Source organism: Pyxicephalus adspersus, chromosome 1 (assembly GCF_032062135.1).
Source record: "Pyxicephalus adspersus chromosome 1, UCB_Pads_2.0, whole genome shotgun sequence".
Classification (NCBI taxonomy): Eukaryota; Metazoa; Chordata; class Amphibia; order Anura; family Pyxicephalidae; genus Pyxicephalus; species Pyxicephalus adspersus.
Window position 1 is genome coordinate 163,725,689 of NC_092858.1, and position 25,761 is coordinate 163,751,449.

Consider the following 25,761-nt stretch of genomic DNA (forward strand, 5'->3'; position numbering starts at 1 on the left):
AGCCACCAAATGAATATATGGCATTGATCAAAACGTATTTCACTGATGAAAACCACATTTCGTCTCTGTAAAGCTGCCATACATTCACACATATGGTTGCGGAATGCAAAAAGCAAAATCTTTGACTGCTCGATGGATTTTGTAGCCATCCCAGAGGGAATCTGTTCATCTTGTCAGTGATATAATCCATAAAGTCATGCCAAGGAACAGAAATCGATATGTCGGGAGGCCCAGGACCACCTAGAATATAGAGGTATACTCCTACTGCTGACAACAGGACATGGATTTTTATGCACAGTGTTTTACTTTTGTAAATCATTTGTCCTGTAGATTTTATAACTTCTATTGTTTTATAACTTTATATTTTTTTCAGTGTCTGAAAAAAATATAAAGTTATAAAACAAAAGCAAGGGAAACGCTTTTTCTCTTTAGGTTTGTATGATCAAGCAGGTCAATATTGTAGAAAGAAACAGGCGATGTGCCTTCTGCAATATTGTGATTACCTGCCTGATTGTGCTGGGTTTCTGGCAAAAAAGCTGAGCTGTACATGCGCAGAACCAGCTTTAGTTGCCAGGGGAACTCAGCATTCTCGCCTTACCCTGCGTGTGGCGGAATGACGCATGGTCATCCCAGCATGGCCAATCGAGAAGGCCGAAGATCTGAGAGCAGAAGAAAAAAAGGAAGGAAGACGGTGGCGCCCCGCACTGGAACGTGGATAGGCGAGTTTGCCGTGTTTAACTCTGCTTTAAAATACAGTGATTCCATCACTGGGTATCAGTGCAATGACGGCTAATCATGACTAGGAGGGAGAAGCCAACAAGTAAAATTCCTTTAAAAAATGCCCTAAGCCCCAAATCAAGTAGTAGGCTGACTTTTAGTAGTCAAAATACCCTAATGGGTGAATATAAGTCTAGAGGAGTGGGCATTCCCAAGCAGATCACATTTGCATACATTCTTAGATAGCACATGGTCATTCAGGATTAAGTGCTTTCTAGGAGAGTATAATCTTGCACCTAGGGCTAACTAGGGTTAAGGTGTGTGAATAGCTGCACAGTTACAATTCACATACCTTATTGTGGGTAGGTGCCAACTGGGTTTTCTGTGAACACCGTCTATAGCACTAAATGTTACACAGTTGCAATGATGGAGCTCAAACTCACATTTTTCTCAGATGTCGAACAGAACTTCTTGGCCACATACTGCTTTTCCTTGTGTACTGCGGTCTATATCCCAGTAGTAAAAATGTAAAACCCCAAACTGTGTGGGCAGCCACACCAAACAGCAGAGCCATCAATATCATCCAAACAGAGCAGATAACCCTTCCACACTCCACCCACAACTTGAAAATATAATGTTGTCTAACGCTACTTATGACATTTTACTTTTTTTTCTTTGTTTTTTCCATGGCAAGAACAAACCGGTAACCTTTTAGGTAAATTAATTTATTGTCCTTATGCTTTTTCATCCTCCTGTCACAAGGAGGTAAAAGATCCACATTCGACTGTCCTCTCCTCACTTTTTACAAAAAAAAAAAAAAAAAAAGTACTGGTTGGATATGGGCTTAAAACGAATCCCCTTTCGGCACTTTTTGTATTACTAACCCAGCCTCTCCCAGAGTTAATCTACAGAAGTTAGCATTTGTTTTCTTATGGCATTTGATGTGCCTGTTATAGGAAGAAACCTGCACTTGTATTAGCTTCATAACACAAGGATAGTAGAGACATTGCTATTCTATAAGGTTAATTTTTTTCAGAGGCCCACTTTTGGTCAGATTTCAGAGAGGATCCTCTGGTGGCATTTGAAATCCAACACTGATAAAGAATATTTTGCAGATAAACACTCATTTTCTCAGCCTGGAAGTTATCAATCAAATAGAGGAGGTCAGCAGAGATGGGTGAGGACTATATTGTGATAAATCCTGCCAAAACTCCCTCACACTAAGTAACAGGGAGGAACCCAAAAAATAAAAACCTTTCCCTTGTGAAACTTCAGGCAACTATGCACATCGGTGTAATCCTGCAAATGTCAAAAAAAACGAGGGGAGAATAGACAAGACACTAGTTTAGACAATGTATCTATTACAGTTAAAGGGAGCCTGTCACTATTCCTTAATTAAAAAACATTATCGCAAAGAAAATTGATATTTACCCCCTTTCTGTTCTGAACATATGTCATTGTATTTAATAGGTAAGCCATCTGAAATATCTTCTGCATCTGGTACACCTCTGGGTGTGTAAGATACCAGCTTCCCCTACTGTGGACTGTGATTACTTCAGGAGTCCCGACATCACTACTATTTTCTAAGTTATATAGGGGTTGAAAAGGGTAACAAAACTCATTGAACCTGTCAGTTAAGTCCACCAATACCATTTTCAGTGATGGTAACAATGCTGCACTGCTCCTAAATTCAAAGAAGCATTCTATCTTAAAGCCTGTGCTTTCCTGAACTACAGCAAGAGGAAAACATGTTGCATGGGGCATAAGAACTGTTACTGCTGATTCTATTAGTGCTGCTCCCTGTAACAGGGATACTGCCTCTGTTGCCGAAACCAGACAACTGTAAGTTGCAGTGTTTAGAAGATGGAGTTATATGGCTCTGTCTGGGAAGGTAAAGAAAGTAAAATGTTTTATGCATTTTTTATGAGTTTTATGCATTACATTGTAACTGTATTTGGTACTTAATTTGAGCATTTATAGAGGAGTTGTAGATTTAACTGTACATCTCATTTTAGGTGATAAATCTTTGTTATTTGATTTGTTAAGGATATTTCAGAATTAGGAAAACAAAACAGTTAAATGTATAGAGTTTTTTAGCTCTGGCAGAGCTGCTCTCATATATCAGAGTGCCCCTAACTAGGAGACGAAGAATACACTAGGGAACAATAAAACAACAATGGTGATAATGCCTGAAAAATGGAAGTCCGCTACTGAACCATACAAATGACAGATCATCATGTAAACTCATTTTTAGCTGAGCCTTCTCCAGTTTCTAACAACCCGGTCCTGAGGAATGGGGAGTGTCAAAGTCGTTTACTGTTACCCCAATATGAGTACTTAAATTATTTTTGGACCATATAACCATTGGTGTGGCTCCCTTATTGCATCACTTCCTTCTTGAATAATAAAGGGCTTTAATTCTTTACCATTCCATCAGAAACAAAACAAAATACAACTGGTAGTAGTGTTGAAAGGCTACAAACCTTTTAAAGAGACCCAGTAATGTTTCCATTTTCTGCGGGTAGCAGGTTCCACCTTTTTGTTCTTCTTGTGCACAAGGAAGTTCTTGACGGCCAGCGCCCCAGCTTTTCGCACAGTCCCTTGAGCTGCAGTCAAGAGGATATCAGACTGTCCCGGAGAACTTAAAGTGCCACTACTTTGTTCATCACTTAGAGCTGAATTGGCTTCCTCCAAGTTTTCCCTGCTGGCACTGCTCATCTCCAGCTCTCTCCGGAAGTTCTCATAAACTCCTTGGAGGAGGGCATCTCCGGAGCTGCTACCACTGTCGCTCCCGATAAAGGCCCGGCTGGTGGTGGGAGAGTAGCTGGATGTGGTGGCATTTGAGCGCCTGGATATGAAATCTGTTTCTGTGGTTGTAGCTTCGATACCACTGTCTGTAAACTCACTGCCCTCTCCACCTGTATTAACATCCTAAAATTATGAGGGGAAAAAAAAAAGTTACTCTGTGTTATAATAAAAAAAAAAATTTAACTTTATATTGTACTACCACACAGCACAACTGGTGCCGAGCTAATTTTTCAGTATTCTATAATATTTTAGAATCAGTTAAAACGTAAATCAATCATTCAAAATTTGTCAATTTTTTGTTCGCTTATTCGAAATTTTCTGGCTTCACTGACCAAGAATCTTTAGATTATACACCTGCTATGAATACTTTGGTTGAACAAATACACATATAAAGAATCAATGTTTGGTCAATTCTATGAAACAATCTAATAGAATACTTTTTTATGATGTTTTAATCAATACCAAAACATATATGTATTTGTGTCTTGCATCTGCTTGGAGTTTACACTTACCTGACACTTTGATTTGTGTGAACATTTCTATCATGTTTCTCTTTGGTTATTTGAAAGGGGAGAGTGTTCAGCTGTAATGGATATCCCAGTGCATTTTGCACCTTTTGGTTGTTTGAAAATGATGATGGATTTAGCCATTTAGGGTGTATATTCCCCACATACCTAGGAATCGGTTTACAGCCAAGTGTTTATAAGAGTGTCACCATATGTGCTGGAAAAGCATCTGCAGAATGGATCACATTGTGATGACAATGTCACAAGCTCTTAAATCATTGCCAAAGCTCGCTATTTACCGCAGGAGACCTGAACAAGCACGGCACGTTCAAGGTCACAAATGGATGCCCCTGTTATGTCAGTCAAACTCTCCAGATGGGCTTTTGTCCTCCAGAAAGGAGGACGTCATGCAGGCGGAGTACACAACAAAAAGTTTCAGTGTAGAGTTTACTATTGGCAAGAGAAGATCTTCACTGGCCTGGCAGTTTTCCCATCACATTTACACTACACCAGGCAGGGAAATATTGACCAAACTAGTACACTAGGAACAGTAAATAGTTCATAAGGCTAGTTTAAAATTTGTGTTCAGCTGCTATTGTTCTCAACAAGATAAAAAAAACACTATCATTACCTATAAAGAGTAAATCTGAGAAGACTATTAACCAATAAAGGTAATTTTCAGATAAAATTTTCAGTTTTTTAAAGTACATGTAAATCCTTCTATTCATCAACTTTCCCAGTTTAATTGTTCTTAAATGGACATGAACACAGGCCAGAGATGCGTCAATGTGTTTTGCTACCTACCACTTAAGATTAATAAATTGTGAGGACTTAGCAGGTGTGTATTCCTATATACTTATACATCATACTTGTATACCAGTATTGTGCGGTGGATGAATATTCAATGTCCTAAAGGATAGTAATGCCGAACCCTGAATCATAAGGTAATTAAGTAATGAAAGAAAGGAGAAAAGAGGGTTTTGGCAAAGTAATAGTCTTGTATTGAATGATAAAATTCTCATATACCAATACAAATTATGGTTACAAAAAATTACAAAAATTAAGACAGCTTGTGGTTTACACAAAATGTTGATAACAGTTCAAGCCCTATAGGGCACTATAAATTAGTCATTTATCAATATATGCACATAACCATAAAAATTTGACTTGCGGATATGAATCCATTCGTATTGACTGTCAATACTACTAATGTATAGTGTCCTATAGGGCTTGAACTGTTATCAACATTTTGTGTAAACCACAAGCTGTCTATTGTGGCCCACAAGATGACCATATTTTTTATTGTTATATGAGAATTTTATCATTCAATACAGGACTATTACTTTGCCAAAAACCCTCTTTTCTCCTTTCTTTCACTCCTTCATTACCCTATGCATCATACTTTCTTTAACAAAAGGTTGTAATTTTTTGGGGTGTGTGAGGGGGACTATTGGGTAGACCTTGCCTGTTAACTCAATCTATTTGAAGCTTTCATTCGAGTAGGTAGGTAATGGTTAGAATTGGTCACATTTGTATTACTCCATCACCTTTACATACCTCTATTTGATTATTATTGTTTTTTTTTTTTACAGGTATAAAAAGTCCTAAACTAATTTGTTGTGTGTGGGGTAATAAAACTGTGGGGACATCTTTGATAGCAAACCCTTCCCCAATACCTGTCACAATTGTAGTTCCCCTAACCTCATCTCATTGCCTATTGAGTCACTGAATGAAGGTATAGCAGTCCCATCAGTGGGGTCAACACACTGCATTTAAACCCAACAGAGGTTCTAAGCTTTCTCCTCCTCAATCCAAAACTTCAAGAAAAAAAACTGCATGAAGTTTCAACTTTAAAAATGACATTTGCCTTGTCCATGCAAAACAAAATGGCAGCATCTGCAAAGGATATAAGCCCCGTATTACAAGGATAATTCTTGCATGCACACAGTGGACACAGTGACAGTGTTCTGCTTAGTGATTGGCGGTTAGACCAAAGCACCGTCACAGAGGAGCAAGCCACATGTTCTTCTATACCCAATAGTAACAGCTGGGTTGAGAACGAGAGTTGGGGGCCCTATTATGGAAACACTTCTCTTTAAAAAGCAAGATGACAGTATCACGTAAGATTACAGTTCTTACATATGCGGTATAAAAAATGTCAATAAATTCCTGACATTTCACTTCTCACATTAGCCATGTGACACAGATATGGTTTAAGACTGTGCATTTCAACTGAATGCGCTTTGTGATAAAATCAGATTTTCTTTACGTTACACATTTTTAGGTTATTTTTCTTCTTTTGTGCCAGAGACTCCTTGTAACTCCACATGCCGATAGATAATATCATTAACACGCAGATTCTCTCTGGATAGCTGTTGCTGAATCCTCTTCCTTGCTGGGAATTTGTGTATTCACACAGAGAATATTCTAAAGGCTGCAACAGATTTATCTCACATAGGAAATAAAAGGATTAAATAGAAATGCCGATTTCAATATCTCACTATTTCGGACTATAAAAAGTTAGAACTTCCATTATGTTTTCTCAAAAATGCTCCTTTACATTTAGGCTTTGTAGAATTTAATATATTCAGACAGTAGAGCCATCACTCCAATGAACTTTAAGAGGCCACCAATGTTACTTTTCCAAAATGTTGCCCAGTGGTCTCATGATGCTTGTTCAAGTTGTTATTAACTCCAATGTCATCCCACAGAGCAAAGAAGTTGTCTTGAATAGTTTAATGAATAGGAACATCACTATCAGCTGGTATTATTTTATAGGTCAATAGCTATGCTCAAATTAGGGACTTGGTAGTAGTAAGGCTCCTGCTATAAAGCTATGCACAAACTTCAGAAAATTGTGGTCCGAGAAAAATGTTCATGCTCCTCCTGGGCAAAATCTGACGTGTGTACAACCGTCTCCCGACACGGAATGATTCACAACCAATCAGGAATGACAGCTGTTCACTCCTATAGAGGAGAACACAGCAGGGTGCTGCTTGCTTATTCCCCCTCTCCATAGAAATAAACAGAGCTGTGTGTACGGGGTTCATTTGTGCATCAGTCACAGGAAACGGTCATGAAAGATCATTTTACCAGCAACAAATCTCTGACGACCATCTTAAAACTAAACTTGTTTGGCAATAGGATAAATAAGTAATATTAATATAGCATCAAGGCTGACATTTTTGTGTGGGCCAAAATGATATTGCATTACTATATCACCATACATTTCACATACATCACCATACCAATATACAAAACCTTGACTATTTCAAACTTCTTTCTAGTCCAACAAAATAAAATCCGATTTACTGAGCCAAAGAGTGATAGACAGACTCGCCAAAAAGCCCGCAAGAGCAATATCTGGGCCCCCAGGTACAAACATTTATTGAACATATAGATAGGGGGAAAATTTAAATTGACGTGGTCCAATCCAAGTAAAAAAGACCACTTTTCAAGATATTGATGTAGCCTTTCATTATTGATTTTGTCTCCCATTAAACAATAAAGCTGATATTTTATGACCAAACTAAATTTTATTTAAACCAAATTCTAAACTATCGAAATTTTAATTACTTACAAAAAAGTTTTGCCAACTAAGTTTTAGGTAAATTAAAATACTTTCAAAATAAGGTTCTACTGATTTTAATCTTCAAATCATATATTATACTTTTATATTTACAGTAAAACACAATTGATTGGGATATTTTATTATTGAAGCCTTTGCAATGCATAAACAAATTTCAATGTACCTTTTCTAACTTTTTACAGTTCTGCAGATGACAAGGCTGTTAAATGAATTAGCATTTCAATTATGAATTGAATAGCATCTACAATAGTTCAGTCCACTCAGTCTCACTTGAATATATTAATTTTAAAAAGAGTTTAATGCAAGACTTTTGTTAGTCATCACATCCTGAAGCTGGGGGTTAAACCATCTCATGTTGATATGAAAAGAGTGAGTTAAAAAGCACACAAAGTCTATTCAAATCATAAAGGATAAAAGTAGAAAATCTATAATACATAATGCATTTCACCGCAGTAGGAAGACGTTCGCTTATGCATAGCCTTGGTTTCCATGGGTTTATTACGCTCCATTTGTTCATCTTCACACCCGGTCTCTCTTGGGAGTCTTTGTTACTTATCAAACACAGTCAGTAACTGCAGCCACAGCTGCTGTATATTGCTAAGGCTTTTAGGTGTTTATTTAGGTGGTTTTAGGAGTTTGGCCAAACTGATGAGAATAGGGAATACAAAAACACAAGATGTACATGGAAGGTAAATGTAATGGGTGCATGAATTGGAGTTTTTCAACTACAAGAAATGGGAAACGTCTCTGATCATTGGAAAATAATGAAGGCATAGGGATGGGGCCGTTACACATCTGTGAAATGGAACAGGCAATGCATGGTGGGATCCAGGGGTTGTGTACCTTTGGCTACCTAGAATAGCTACAGGGATTAACCTGTTGATCAGGAACAGGTTTGGAAACACATTGCTTTAATATATATTTGCAGTTATTGTGTTTTACTGTTGTGAGCCACAGCTCAAGGAACCCCTAACAACCTCTACAGCAGTGTTTATCAACCTTTTTAACACGAAGGAAGCCCTTGAAATAACTTTCCCGTATTCAGTGAACCCCTACTATGATTACTATATCCACAGCTCACAGTATATTAGTGTGGTGGTCAGTGGGAAGAATTTCACCCTTACAGATAGCCAAAAATATAATTGGTGTCAGTTAAACTGAACTGAGACAATAGCCGTTTTTAGTGTGATGCCTATATTTTCCTGATCTAGTTGCACATGTCCTCCAAGGGTGTGCCTATGGGCTCACGAAAGGCCATTTAAATCAAGACAACCATCATTCAACCTAGAAGTGGAACAAGCAGAACTTGAAGCTTTTTTGAGAGGCTTAACTTAGCTGAGAAGGGGGGAAGGGGGGACTGAAAATGACTAATTGTTGCAATGGCAATGAAGTTCCAAAAATGAAGCACTAGACATAGGGAAAACACAATACAACACATGTGTTTTTCAGTATGGGGGAATGACCTTCTACCATAGTAAACCTGCAGGGGCGGCTTGCTGAACATTACTAAACAAATGTATTTGAAGACCAGAATGCTATGAGAAAACATAAAGAAGAGAAAGGAACTGATCCATCTGTGAACATTTATTCCTAGTCTTTTATATGGAGAAGCTGGATGCACAGACTAACCACAAAAAGTTAAGTGAAAACCTCATTTTGAACTATTTTACAGTTAACCTCATCCTTTCTGTGAAGTTTTCTGATACTTTCAGGTTTACTTTTTGCATTGTAAAAGTTTTTCAAGTTATCACAATGCCTTCCTGCTTCAAAATAAAAAAGTTTGCAAAGTGCTGCTCAACATCTCTGCGCTTGAACTCTGCCCTCCACATCTGCCTTATGTTTCTGGGCTGCATGACACCCTAAAAAGTTGCAGATAAAGGCACAGGCAAATCAAGCATTTCTGTTGCACCTACTTGCAGCGTGCCTTTGAACAGTATAAAAAATTTGACTACTACAGGAAAAGTCACAGTTCGCCGGCCCTGACTACAATCTTTTGTGTAGCACTAATGCTTCCTCCATCTTCCTTGATGTGTAGATGCAAGCTATTTATTGTATAAGAGGCATACTATGGCTTATCTGCATTATCACAAATGTACTTGCCTGTTTGCAGTCTTCCATAGATTGATCACTGAGACTATGCTATGTATGCACAAATCAGTGTACATTGTTGCCATAACTTGGAGCTGGAATGGAAGGGCTACCATGCTCATTATGCATCATTCCAGCCTGGCTAATAAAGATGATTGGTGATCCTGAACCTGAGGAGGGCTAGGTGAAGATGACACAGCCAAGAAGGGGAGGGGGAGGAAAGTAAATTTTCCCCATTGGGCTATGTACACAATCTACTAGAAAATCGTTATCAATATCAATCAATGACATACATTGTGAGTTAATCATTAGAAAAAAAACAAGCTTACAATATCCCAGGACATTTCTCTATGATGATTTTTGGATATAAAGGATATTCCATCCTAATGGATTGGTTCTCAGAATTATGTCATGTTCTATGTGTAAGGGGTCAGACAACAACAAATGCTCATGCACACAACCACACATACGTGGCTGGTCGTTGTGATATCTTTAAAGCTCTGCAATCGATCAGTGCCATATGTATAGGATTGCAAGTTGATATGGCGTTCTTTGTAAGCACGTTATATATTGAGGATCATTCATTTTCCATGGTTATATAACATGTGTGCTTATCCTTACATAAACTGTATATTGGAACTTTGGACTTACTAAGCAATAGGCAATTATGGAGAGGTTGGCGGAGTTCTGCGAGACAGCATGTGTACATATAACCAAAAACATGGAGACCACTGGGAATGTCCAGTATTTGCAAAATGAGCCAAATCTTAGGCTGGGTACACACATCCAATGGTTCTCGCCCGATATTTGGCTCAGGGCCAATATCGGACGAGAATCTGGGGTGTGTCCAGTGCCCGTTGTCCAGCGTCCGAACGACCGCTCTGGCGGATCCACAGACGATGGACGACAAACGATCGTAATGCAAGGAAAGGGGGAGAGTGTGCAGCAGGGTGCCGCTCCATCGCGCTCCCCTGCCCCTCTCCATAGAGCAAAACAGTGCTGTATGTACAGCACTCGTTCATGGTTCGTGCAGTAGTTTGTCGTTGGAAAGGATTGTAAAAGATCCCTTTCAACGACAATTTTTGCACATGTGTTTGTAGCTCTGGATGATGCTAGTCTTCATACAGGAAAGCAGGGGAAGCTTTATAAATAAGGCTATAGAGAGGTGTTCAGAGTATTTTCAGAGCTTGTCATTGTTAACCAAAGGTCAAGTAAAGGTGAAAAGGAACAGTTTAGGTATCAGTAAATATTTGCTTGTTCATGCCATTTACCTGTTTTATTTTCAAGCAAACACAAACACAAATTTCAGTTTGCTTGCAACAATATATAATGCATTGTCAAATTATTTTATGGTTGAATGAACAGAATACAGTACAAAAAGCTTTAGAAAATCTAGACTACAGCTTTTATAGAACATTCACAAATTGAGTTTGACAAAGCTGAGAAATAAAAGTATCTAAAACCAAGAACACAAAAACTAACATGTTGCAGCTTATCAGTCTTTGGATGTAGCATCTGCATTAATTTTTTTATTTTCTGAAATTTTTTTGATCTGGTGATCCTGCTAGTAACAGTCTTTCCGTCCTACGGTCCCAATATACCCCATGGTCATGTTCCCTTAGGCTGGGGCTGTGTTATTTACTTTACAACAGAGAACTAGGAAAGGGCTGATAGAACTAATATCCCAGTGTAACATATGCACAGGGCACAGATATGTTTACTAGACCAAAAGGAGGCTAAAAGAACAGGGGTGTCAAACTCAAATACACAGTGGGCCAAAATTAAAAACTTGAACAATGTCGCAGGCCAAACTTGAAACTGAAATTGCACTGCTACTACAATTCCCTGCGTGAAGAAAACAGTCCAATGCGGGGCTTAATGTTATGTTCCAGTGGCTGGAACTCCCTCTTCACTGAAATAGCATCGCTACTACAACTCCCCGGTTCTATAAAACATTCCGATGCCACGGAAGGGCCACGCATAGGCAGAGAGGCCCCTGGTCTATGGACGGGAATGATGCCGGGTTGTAATAGTGGCGCTTTTTCAATGCAGCGGCAGGCCAGCTGCAATTTATGTTTAGGATTCCTTTGGGGGCCAAAAAAAGGACGTTGCGTGCCAGATTTGGCCCCCCGGTCACAGTTTGTCACCTCTGTAATCGAAGTTCTGTTGGTATTTTATAAAAGATCAGATAAACCATTATTTTAATCCCATTATTATTTGGTCCCATTATGGTATATATGCTTGAGGGTTGCAAAATATTTAAATACCCAAGTTGATTTCAGCAGAAATCCTGTATCCTGTGCTGTTTTCAGTTGATACTGTTCATTCAATGAATGTCATTAGGGGAAGGACAAGGGGGGTTCAAATTGAGTCTTAAGGGACCAGGATATATATTTTTAAACATTCTTAGGATTTATAAAAAATTTACAAAGAGTGAGAAAATAACTGTTTATATGAAAATCCTTGCCAGTTTGTGGCCTCTATAATGGGGTCAGAGAGCTCTGTTCTAGGACATGACTTACTGTGTTACTGGCAGAATTACCATATGTGGGGAAAAAAGCAACAACCTCATCTAAGGATTGGGTAGCTAGAATACATTACTATTTTTTTCTTGGGATTTTATATATCTTTTAAGAACCTAAGCAATCTAATTAATTCATCTAATAATTACCATAAGTAAATAAGTACTAACTATTGGCTAAAATGCCAATTTCTTTCCTTGCAAAACTGGCTACCTTCCAACATTCTCAGTCATTTTATTGGTTATTGAGATGTCACAATTATATACATGGATCTTCTGTTTATTTTGACATGCAGTTTTCAGTAATGGCAACCTCCATTTATATATTATTATTTTTTTCTTCTTTATATGCTTGGTTGAACTATCTGGTTTTTTGAGCAGGTTTTCTGCAAACCATGTCCCGATTTGACCCTATTTTAGCTGATTAAAGGAGCACTCACCCATTTTAGAACTAAAAAGTAAATTAGGGGGGAGGGATTACATATATAAAGGAAAGTTCCAGTGTCTGCACAAATTGTTGGTTAGTTGGGAATACCTTTACATTTTCTTTGTAGTGTGGGTCTTGTTCTATGGACTTGGCTAACTTTAATATATTCATAGAATCTGAGGCAAGCTTCATCGTACTCTCATTGTCATGAGGTTTAATGATCCTTCTAGTAAACAGAAAGTTTGTATTTTGTTGGGCAAAAAATTCAACTATCTTTGTACAGAATTTCCCTGCCATCCAAAAACGGGTGTAGTAGATTCAAAAGTAATGAACACACCGATTAGTAAAATGGAAAAAGTGGAACGGTTTTACCCAATTATGCTGCATTCACATTACTTTGCATGTCCCTGGAGTAGGAAAGATGTTCGAATAAGGAGATAAACAGGATTAGGACTATGTACTCAACCAGGATTACCAAATCACTATAGCAGAGACTCTGTTTCAAGGATTGCCTTGGAGACAATTCATTGTGGTACAAAAGGATTGATAAAATAAAGGTTAGCTAACAAATGGCTGTTGCAAAAGCAAATCAGATATTTCCCTTTTAACAAATTGGACATGTAGCACTGGATATTTGGAATTGAAGACTTTCAAAATATGTAACCACCATACATGCACTATTTAGCACTAGTCAGCCCCATAAGCCAAGATATAAAATATCTGGTTAACTAATACACTACAGAATAATACAATAATAATTCAATATATTCCAGCTGTTGGTGTTGCCAGTGCCATGTCTATTCTTGGGGCAATTTTGCATAAAACATTTTTATTTACTAACCATAAATGCCCATTAGCATCAAACCTATCTATGCATGTGATAGGAGTATATATAAGGCTAGATATCCATTGGCCTAAAATTCAGAAATGTATCATAATCTCATTCAATGATATAAAGCAATCCTCAATGTAGTTTCACATATAAACTGAGCCCTGTAAGGAAACCCATGTTAAAGATACCCACACCATGCTAGGATAACTAGAGTGACTTTTGGTTAGGCTAGTACACTACTCAATTTTGGGCAGGGTTTAGAGCCAATAATGAAGTATATCCAAACCTAAACACAGTTATTTATTATTGCAGCTAACCAGTTCCTGGATTTGACGCCTACATTCATCTTTCTGTCCCACGGTGTCTATGCTTACTCCCACACTGTAATTATGAAGAGAGTCATGGCAATACATTGTACTTCTAAAAGGCATTTTCTTTAGTTGATAAAGATATTCTGAAAGAAGAAAACCAAGGCAGCCACCACATCTAAGGTCCGGCAAACTAAAATTGACTTCTTAGGACTAGTTTCACCTTAGGGTAAAACTGTATTTAATAGCTATGGATATTAGGTGTTAAGTGATATGTATAAAAAGAGAATGAGTGTAGACACCCAGTACAGGAAGTGTAATATTGGCAGCATTCCCCAAAAAAATTAAGGGTAAAAAAATCAATACCCCCCCACATCCAATGGCTGAGAAACTGCAATAACATTTTTTACTGGTTTAAAATGTATAAAAATTTCTCAATTAATTATAAAGTTTTTTTTTACATTTGTAATACATTTTAATTGCATTATCCAAAGTAATGAGTAACATTACCAGGCATAAATTGTCTTTTACTATTCACTATTTCTCTAAAGTTTTTTTGTAAAGCTAAAAATTAATGTAAAATCCTTACCTGAGTGGTTTTAGCTCTCCGCCCATGCATGCTATTACTGTGGCTCAGCTTCAGGTTATTGGCTCCTTCAGAGAGGCAATGGGACTTTCGGCAAGGCAGGGTGTTATAGTTGCTGTAAGAAGGTGTCTCGTCAGCTGGAGCAGTTCCCTGTTTGTATTTCAAAGACTCGGGTGAATGTGAAACCAAATTTCTACAATAAATCATAAACTTATTCCTGGGGACTCCATTAATGTGCGGGCTCTTCTGTGGGTACAAGTCGGTGAGAGAGTTGGCACGTTGGGAAACATCCAGTTGCCGTGGAGTGTCTCCGGAATCATTTCGAATGGTTTCATCACAATCCTTTTCCTCAGTAGAACATAAAATTTCCTCAGTACTGGTTAAGTGTTCTTGGCTCATATCCGAGAGAGAGAATTCTAAGCTGTCCTCCCGCCATATGTCGGCAGATTTGGAGCGTTTCTTTTTAAAACTGGCAGCATCCAAGAGATTTGGCCCGTTTGTCATGTACAGCTGAGAGCGACCATTTCCATCTGTAAAATAGGCAGATTCGTCCCCGTACAGCCTACTTTCTTCAGAGTCCTGCATGCTTTGCATGGAGGCTGCTGTGAGGACAGTGCTGCTGTTCAGGCTTGGCGTAACAGAAGAATCAGTGTGATAAGAGACTGGCCTCATACCCATATCCACCCAACCTCGACTATCATAGTCATCTAGGTTGGCATCCTGAGAGTACGGCTCAATGCCATTTTCTGCTAGAGACTGTGGGATGCTAGGGGTGCTGCTTGACCTATTGCTGACCTCAGAATTTCGGTGAACCGGCTTTCCTGATGATGCATGACGTGTACGGCGAGAAGCTTTGTTGGAAATACGTAGGGAGCGGGATGTATGCTTACGTCCAAGGCTTGGGTGATCTTTACCGTATAGCGCTTGCTCTACATTTTGGCTTTCGGCGTTGCCCATGATTTCACAGTCTGGAGACAAAATGAGAAAAAAAATATATAAGTAATGGTAGAAAAATCACACATTGAGAGTGTTATACTTCAATTACTGTAATTTCAGTGATCAGCATAAGAAAACCTACACAAGATTTCTCTAAATTTTAGATTTTGATTTTTTGGTTTGAAACATCTATAATTAAAATCCACGTTTCATATACATCAGAAAGACACATGAAAGCATTGCCATAAATCACCATTACATAAATCATTATATACATGCCATGAATAAAGTACTACTACACCAAAACACTCTTCTAAACAAAAGTCTACATCACATGGCCTACACTTACCAGGTTTGCTGGATTTTTATGATCTTGGATACCAGGAAGAGCATTCGGTTTTAAATTATAGAAAACTTGTCTTAAGTCATTGTGGTGAAAAACAGTATCCTTATATTTTGATTATATGAGCAAATATGGCTGCCTACATTGGATTATTTACATCAAGCCAATTACATTGAAAAAAATTTCATTAGAGAACCTATATGAAAGATCCTAATAAAAGAGCCTAATACAGATGGAAACTTGAGCTTTCCTGAATGGATAGCTCTAACTATGATTTAGCAGAGGGAATATCAGACCCAAACATGGAAAGCAAAGGGGGCAGGTCTTTCTACTTGTGTAAATGTCTAAGGAAAAACTGCAATACTTTAAAAACCTTTTAGTTTGATGCACACGGAATTAATTCAGTGAAAAAAAAACAAGTTTAATGACACTCTAAACTGAATGCATACTATACACACACTGGGTAAAGTAACTAGCTGACTGTGGAAGCAAAGTCCCATTGTGGTGCCTGCATTGCACACAGGTAATGTTCACTAGACTATGCCCCACTCACATAATTTAACAGTTGAATGTTATTATTATTATTAAACAGGATTTATATAGCGCCAACATATTACGCAGCGCTGTACATTAAATAGGGATTGCAAATGACAGACTAATACAGACAGTGATACAGGAGGAGAGGAATGTGAGAGCCTTTGCTGGTCTGTGAAGTTCCCATCAGTTTCAGCTAAAAAGCAAAAGTTGGGGCTTACTGATGAATAAGAAGCTTTGCTAGTATTTATATTGCAAAATAGTTATTGAAATTTCCATTACACAATACAAACATTCACACACGATCTGGTACTATGTAAATAAGGAGGCATTTGTGTTTGCTGGTCTGGCCTTTCATTGTCATATTCATGTAATGGCTAATTTTAAGGTCCGTTTCTCATCATTACATATATACCAGAGCACTTATGCCTTGGACACATTATCAGTTATATAAGTTGTCTGGTTTACAGTCTAAAAATGTAAACAAATCGTAAAGAATTACACAGGGTTATATATTAGTCTTCTTGAAAGTAAGTCAGGTAAATCCAAAGGATGAATAATTTATTGGTGGGTTTTAAACCCATTAGAATAGTTCTAATGAAATTCATCCATACTTGTATTTTATAGTCTTTGTATTCTTTAAGGTATTTGTACAATACATCAAAAAGAAAGAGCAAGAGTATCACTGGGGTAGAGGGATAATATCAATCCCCATTAATTCTTTTGGATAAGCTTTGGAGGGAAAAAGTTAAGGCATATGTACAATATCAGAAAGAAAGGGCACACAGAATAAGAAAACATTTATAAATATTAAAAAGTACCTGTGCTTTAGTGTATAGTCAATTGGAAGGTTTTAATGTCCTAACAAGTTGACTTTAATTTAATGCACAAGGGAGTAAGCTCATTTTCTTCTTTGAATGAATTGAAGACAGAAATTTGGCTGTTTCAGTTCCTCCCCCAAAGGAGCGACATACATCTTACCCCTCCTAAGCCTTTCTTTCATTTACACTGCACAAAGCAAACACAAGCAGCAATTCAATGTACGGGGTCAAGAGCAGCAGCCCGTCAACTTCACTCTAATGATCTGCCCACAGTGTGGCCACTTTCAGCGCATCATACAAATTGGTCAGCCGGGTACAATAGGCAATTGGAAATGCAGTACAAGTTCTCATACTTAGAATGGATGGGTGACCTCAATTAAATGCAAACATACCGTCAATGAAGAATAACCAGTGAACGAGGGAACGGATGCTCCCGCACAAAAGGCGATTGTACTTTCCCTGAAGGTAAAGTCCATTTTTTGGATGCCTCTCTAAGCTGGCTACATTCTTATCCGCTTTCTGGAAGCTATGAGATGTCAGGGCAGACACAATGCATACAAAAGCTGTCAAGGAATGTCTGCCATAACATTGGGCTACTTATGGTGGTTTTATTGCTAAAGACTCGTTGAGTCCAACTCTCAATCTAACCCAAAAGACCCAGCTTTTTGTGAACATACAGATCTGAATGATCCAGTTGCTTTTCATCCGTGAATATTTGCAATCTACATGGTCTGGAAGTTCAGGGAAAAATTGATTATTGGCTTAAGTTTAAACTTCCAGAATATGCAGATTGCAAATAAAGAGAAAAACTGATTCTCGAGTTAGGTTTAAAGTGTGAAATTAGTAATAGTTGTCTACACGAATCCCTAGGTTTTTCAGGGTATTGCAAGAGCATTTCCAAGGTTGCTTTTTAGCAAGTTGAAGTTGCTTAGAGCCCTAATTAATTATAACTGAATTTCAATGCCAGGGTATGTGACATCCCAAATGTCAACCTAATCAAATAGCTGCAGTGATCCCTGAATTTATTTTACATAGTTCCATATTTCTGCCTGGACAGAATGTACAATATTTGGCATGAGTTAACTCAAAATATGATAAAGTGAAATATAACATCCTTTAACCTAAAGTGAACCTTCTGCACAACTATTTAAGAAGTATTGGTTTGTCTTACCCCTTAGGCTTAATAGCACGCCAGCCATTGAGTCAATTTAAAAAAATGTTTTTAATATGTAATTTATTCTAGAACAACATAAGCAAGTCAAACTCTTAATTATTCCCTTAACTATCACTAATCACCTCTATGTTCTATTCACCGGTAAAGAAAGAGAAGAGCCGTATAGTCACCAATACCAGGCAGGGTCATATGTAGATGACACGCTTTACAAGAAAAACCTGAATGATAACATCCTTTTGCACAGGGTCTACTCATGTTGTCATGTAATTTTTGTAGGCAATGTGCATTCTACTTTACATCCAAAATTACTTTCAAATTCTACCAAACAAGAAGAATTGGTTTAATAATTCCTGCAATATAAAGAGCCTTTTGACTCTTAGTATCTCCTGTTCCTCATTTTCACTGTTTCTCTTGCCCAAAGTTTCCAGATGAAGGGGAAAAAAAGAAGGAAGTTATCACAATATGCCGAAATGTTAAGGTTTATTGCTGCCCCTCCATCTATATCCTGTTGCCCTAGGCATTGATATTACGGTACATAAGCCAAAAGTTTACCCAAGATTAATGAAAGGTGCTCTTTCAACAACAAAGTTTTCTAGCTGTGGCCCCCAGATGGATGTGTTTCCTCACAAAGCTACAAACACAGTAATGGAAAGGCTCAAATGACACAAAATTTTAGAAAGTGAAAAGGCTGAAAGGGATACAACACAAGTTATCATCGCAGACAGGAAACACAGTCACCTCTGGCAGAATGTAAATGTATTCTGGGTCACACGGCATAAGGCCCCTCAGGTTCCTGGTCATTCATTTCTGGTATTGACTGAAAAAATCCTGTAAGAAAAATGAAAAAATAAAAATATAATAAAAATCAAGTAAAAAAAAAGTAGCTAATTTTGAGAAAATCTAGGGAGCAGTTTTTAGGTAAAAAGACATGGGAGCTAGATGGAGGTATTGGTAACAGATGGGAGACAATAAAAATAAAATAGCCCAGTAGTGTGCATTGGGTGCCAAAAAGTTCTTGCCGCAAGCCAGTTTTTGTAAGCCATAGGCTTCAATCACATTAATGAACTTCAATGTGCAGACCATTGCAATAAAACCAACAAACACAACTAGAACAAGACTGCAAATTGGGGGGAATCAGTTCGAGAGTCTATTATTATGATTATTATTAAACAGGATTTATATAGCTCCAATATATTAGGGAACACTGTACATTAAAATTACAACATAGAGGGAGGAGAGGACCCTGCCCCGAAGAGCTAACAATCTAGGAGGTGGGGGAAGTATCACACAACAGGAGTCTATGAAAAAGTTGATCTTTATCAAATATTTTTTTTTTACACTATAGGAAAACTAGATCCAACAGATATAGATTGTTCATATCAACCTGGCTGACTCTTAACTGCAGCTGAAGGGGTAAATGCCAAAAATTCAAGGGGCATGGAGACTTTCGCAGTTGAGAAGTGAATGGCAAGAGTAGGACTTGATGCCATGCAAGAGGGCTTCATTTGAAATTAGACAGAATCCAGGTGGGAAATTTAGGGACGTATGTACAACCTACAGGCTATAAGTTCCAAGGGGAAATGCCAGAAATGTAGAGAAGATTTTGCATTTCACTTTGGTTAGATTTTAGGCAAGGTTAAATTCACTTTAAATATAGATTTTATTTTGTTTTCTTTTCTGGGATATCCCACTCAGTAACTTCCCTTGCAGGTAACAGTGAACCCATTATTTCTGTCACTTTTTCATAACAGCCTGGAGGAGCCCATTTCCAGATTTCACAGCAGATGGCACTTTAGTATCTGGTACTGTGGCTCAGAAGACACCGTGGTTGTATGGATTTGAGGAAATCCTCCACATACTTCTATTTGGAGCAGTGCAGACAATTTATATCTCCTTTAAATCAGGTATTTTACATTGTTGAATAAAAAGTTTGCCATTCCATGATAAAAATACAGGTTCAGCCAGATTAAAGATACAGGAAATATAATTAGTAGCTTGAGAAGAATTGTGCAACAATCAGATCAATATACATAAAAACAGGGTTAAAACAAGAAGTGCTAACCAGCCCCGAAATGAAACATTTCCTAAAAAAAATATAATAAATAGCTTAGAGCTGCTTGGAAACGCTGCAGTTACTATGAAGAGGTTTCTATAAAAAGCGACAGGACGAGGAAGTGTCAGACCGTGAAACCTTTTATAAGCATTCTATTACAAAATGTATTTTATTAAGTCAACAACCATATTAGAGGGGCAACAATAATGAAAACATAATAATTATTTCAGCCATCTCCAGTGACTGACAAACGTCTACGTGGGTTTATATATGGGATCACTGGATGATATATTGATGAATGGATGATATGATCAGGTCAGTGTATGGGGATTATTATTATTACACAGTATTTATATAGTGCCAACATATTACGCAGCTTTGTACAAAGTCCATTGTCAAATCACTTGCTGTCCCCCCAAAGAGGCTCACAATCTAATGACCCAACCATAGTCATATGTCATTATTACAGTCTAAGGACAATTTTTTGGGGGAAGACAATTAAGCAAACTGCATGTTTTTGGAATGTGGGAGGAAACCAGAGTACCCAGAGGAAACCCACGCAACACGGGGAGAACATGCAAACCCTATATAGCGCCCTGGCTGAGATTTGAATCTGGGACCTAGCACTGCAAAGGCCAAAGTGCTAACCTCTCTGCCACTCACAGGATATTATTTTTAGTGCACAAGGGTACATTGAGGGGGGATTCCACTGTTCTAGACATTCTTCCTATGGGGCTATGAACAGCTCAGCCTCACCTGCACTTCAGCATTCTGTAGTGATGTTATAGATAAGAATTGGACCAGAAAAAAATTACCAAAGGGAGCATAAAGTCAAAAAAACCTTTACAAACAATATAAACCATCTACATCCTATCCATGTCCAACAAAGTTTCAGATGAAGTTGGGCTTTAGATGGCCATATCAATGACCACTTCCTCCAGCAAAATTGGGAATTTTTGTATTGTGAAATGTATTCATAATCATACCCAATGGATGCTCTTTAGTGTATGTCAGATACAGTAAAACTTAATATAGCTAACTGTTTGTATTAGAAAGTTTTGTTCTAGCCACCAATCATCAGTTGTGTCTGGCTTTGTGACAATTAACAGAGAAAGAGAAAAAATCATAGCAGATATAGCCAACCCTACATCTATCTCCCTACATTTTGGTTGCATTGAATGATGTAGAACTCATTTTAATACAAACATAATGGACTTTCTATCTATAACACAACTGCCACGCACATTGAAATAGCATTGGGAGATTACTCAATGAAACTTTAATTTGTTCTTTACCATAAGGAACTAAATCTAGCAACTGCAATGTTAAAATTCTCCTTGCTGGAAAACAAGGTTACTTTAAATACTCTTTTGGAAACTGCCTTTTATTCTGCGTCACAGAAAGAAAGGAAAAGAATAAGCGTGTCAAGTGGTATAAGGAAACGCAACTGTGCAAATGTACAGAACAGCAGATTGCACATGTAAAAATAGATTGGTGGTGGGAGGCTGTTCTGACAAGTCTCATCTACCCACAGCAAGCCGAGCGCTGCGGCAGAAATAGAAAAATGACACAAAATCTGCCAAGAGCTCAGTAAATGGATAGATGTGCTTCCCTCCTGCCAGTGCCCATTATAAAAGTTAAAAAAAGTTTAGAAATGGGAGGGTGTTATTTCACCGGTGAGGTCGCACACTTCATTGCAGAGATCCCTCTGGATCTGGGCCAGAATGGAAGGACAGGAAGCTGACACTTTAAATGAGGTGAATACCCAGACTCCAATACATAGCACTGCAGATGTGTTGAGTGTAACTAGAGCTCATCAACAGGAAACACAAGAGTTGCACAACATTGCAGCGAGCAATGAATGGCAGAAATAAGGGATTGGTTGGAGTCACACCTGTGTTCCCTAAAGTCTTGGGTTTTGTAATACTTTTAAAAAATGACAAATCCATAGAAGTCTATCATTGTGACGGTTTGTCCATGAGTAGTTTTACACATAGGTAAGCTATATTCATCAAATGTATATGGACCACCTTCCAAATTATTGAGTTTCACCTAAAAACTGTGATAAGTATTGGTATGCTAAAGCATACAAAAGATATTTTAGACAGACAATTGTTCATATCCAACCTTGTGAGAAAGATGTTTCAGCATGACTGCGCCACTGTGCACAAAGCCATTTCCATGAAGACATGGGTTTATGTGTCTGCTGCTGACCTCAAGTAGCCTGCCCTAGCACCGCCCTTGGGATGAATTCTATCATGGAATGTGAGTTAGGTTTTCTCATCAACACATGCATTTGACCACACAAATGCATTCTTGGATGAAAGTGCACAAATTCCCACAGACACACCCAAAGTTTTATGGAAACCCTTGTAGGAAAATGGTGGTTATTGATTTGGAGGTTATAAGAAGGGGATACTACAAACATAATACGGAAGTGCTGTTTAAGTATTGAAACCTGATTATACATGGCAGGAGGTTCTGATGGCAACATTTATTAACATAACAAATGGCTGATCAATGTATTACAACATAAATTACAGACACCACACCTTACAGAAATCACTTATTGACCGTCTAACCTGTGACCTTGCCCTAGTTTTGCATTTGGTCCTCTGAATATTATTTAAAATGCAAGTCTACAGTGCTTAAAATGATCCACTGGGTCATTTTTCTAATCTGAAGCTGGTTGAAATTGCCCTAAATAAACTCAATCACTTTGCCCATGCAGAAAAAGTAAAAGGGTCTCAAAAATATACCCAACTTAACTTTACTTTTTTTTCTCTAGGAATAAATGGGGAACAATAGTATCTGCACCTGAATGTAAACCATGCCATAGGACTAGTCACATAATGCCCCAATGATGCATAATCCGAGCAATGCTGGGAAGGCTTCTTTATGCTGTAATACTCCATTTGAGATATTCCCATGCTTGGACACCCTACTATCATCTATAGATCATAGGGGACAGAGAAACAGAAAGCATGGTGCCCACCTCGCTCAGTCACATTGTCCACAATCTCCAACAGTCTGATCAGAAAAGCAGATCAGTCCATGTCAATGTAGAGGGGAAGGGCCTGGAAATAAGTGGTATTAATAGATGCTTAAAAGTAATATTACCAGCAACAGGAAGACAACATGCTGCAAAACCATATTTTCCTTTGTTGGAGCAAAGCATACTATGCTTTAAAAGGATTTTTTTTTGCCTTCCTCTGGACCAACTGTGATTTCTGAGTAGAATATCTTAATATAAGATATATATTCTTACTTTTATAAAATAGCTAGCAGGAACACTCTGATCTGAGGCGTTTCATGTTAGGCAAAGTGGTGTGCTAGGAGCAAAACATGCCAATGTATAAGTTGTTCCTGCCTAGCATCTTGGTTTATGGTGAACTTTAAAATTATTTGCTTAAATTAAGACAAAACAAACTCACTTGAAGCAGCCCAGATAATATTTACGACTAGATATTATATAGCAGGGTCAGGGGCCTACCATTGATATAGTCTGTTCTATATAATTATTATCTTCCGTGCACTTGGATACATTTGTCCCAAAGGGCCTTAAACACACAAATGCAAAAAAATACATTTTTCAGTCCCATATGTCAGAAAACGTCAGATTGAACTGCATGGAGCCACATAGCCCAAAACAGACAATAAGAACATAAAATCCAAGGATAGCAAGGGACACATATAGCTCATTGGAGCTAAAAAAAAGATTCCATCTCAATTGTACAAAACGGTAAAAATTTTAGGGAATATTTTTGGAGAAAAAAAGATTAGGAAAGCAGGACTTCCAAGGGCTATATCATTAAAATTTAGTAAATTTTATTATATGAAAAATTAGAACTTACAACATACAAAATAATATTTAAAAGTCAAAAAACTTTCAAAAAAGCTCATGAATGGCACAGCAATGTCACAAATATTGTTACATACTTCCCCAAAACCATTTCTTCAAGATAGTGGGTTTCTACAAAGGGGACAAGAAAAGGGTAACCTTCATTCCATGCGTTTCGCAACACTTATGGTTGCTTCCTCAGGAATGACAGTGACATTGGGTTACACTGAGCAAATTATGAATCTTTTATTCTCAAGAGAAAAGGGTTGTAAAAAAAGACGCACGTCACATCCACCAGGCGTGAACACCAGCGCCCCAGCCGTCTCCCTGGATATCAACTCTATTTGATAGGGAACAATTCAGCAGAAAACACTACAATCTCCAATGAACTTGTTCAAATGTTGTGGGGAGGAAAAAAAAACACTTTCCAGCATTTGGAAACAGGAGGCATAACCAGGGTACTGGTACCAACATGGGATGCTTGTGATAGAAGCTTTTTCAACTATACGGTGCTGTATAGCTCTCAACAGAAGGAATGCAATATGGTCATATAGCTAAATACAGACTGATGTTTAAGGAAACAGGATTCAACTGAACAGCTTATTACAGAAGGAGGACAACAATGGAATCATATAGGTCAATACAACCAGATGCTCATGAAAACAGCTGATTCAGCTCACAGAAGAAGCTGATTCAGCATTAAAGAGCTGTAAGGCTCAGTACAGACTGATGCAGAGCGATAGCAAAGTCATATAGATGGTACAGACAGATGCCTAAAAACATGAATGATTTACCCAAGTGGAGTCAATACAGATGGGCACTCATGGGAGCTGTTGAATCACTTTGTTGTGCAACATATTAAAAAGAACGCAGAGAGAATCTTTTATAGTAAACTTACAATTTCCACATATGTATGTACATTATGCTAACAGCTTAGTGGGTTGGGATTCCCAATTTATTCAAAAGTTACTAAATAAAATTGTATTTACAACAAAAGGATTTTGGCCCTCAGAGACCCAACAGTGCAATTAACACCCCACCCCAGCTAAAGAAAGTTTTCATTAGGAGCTTGTTCACACAAAGTCCTGAAAGTGTCAGCATTCAGCATACTGATCCTAAAATCATACTCTCAGCAGCCCTGTATACCTACGTGCCTCATCTATCAGTATAATTAATAGGAATGGTTTACGCTGGATGCAGCTTTGCCTTAAAGATGTCATGATTTGGAGACGCTGACAAAAGCCATCGCAGAGATGGATGGAAAGCAATTACATTTAGTCCGTCTTCATTGTGTGCGCTATCTGCAGTGAACATCACGCCATGCATTATTAATGGGCAGAAGCTTTTTTGATGGGGCCTTGGGCACAAATTTAGGACAGAGGAATAAAATGTGGAGCAATACAATGAAACCCAGTGAGGAAGAAGAGATTCTGGGACAGTTATTCACCTAAGGCAAAGGCTCGCTTAGGTTACACATGAGGTATCTTGGCTGCAAGGCTCAGGAGCTCTAGGCTCCATTTTTAAAAACATTTAAAGCCCAAATTTTACACCTTTCCCTCACTTTATGTTGCTCTATCCTGTATTTTGAGACTTGTGACCAATTTTTAAGTTGGAAATTTTGAATGCGTTTTGCACTTTTTTAAATGCTCTATGGTGCACTTGCTAGAGCATGCCACT

General features: G+C 38.0%; 1 protein-coding gene across 1 annotated transcript in view; it reads right to left on the reverse strand.

Moving 5' to 3' along the window:
* TIAM1 (TIAM Rac1 associated GEF 1) overlaps positions 1-25,761 on the reverse strand; it is a gene marked incomplete in the record, with an annotated part of 223,878 nt that overhangs the window by 73,165 nt on the left and 124,952 nt on the right. Inside the window, 3 exon segments of the mRNA XM_072398139.1 lie at positions 3,201-3,648; positions 14,386-15,350; positions 18,929-19,018. Of these exon segments, the coding sequence (XP_072254240.1) occupies positions 3,201-3,648; positions 14,386-15,339 (1,402 nt within the window).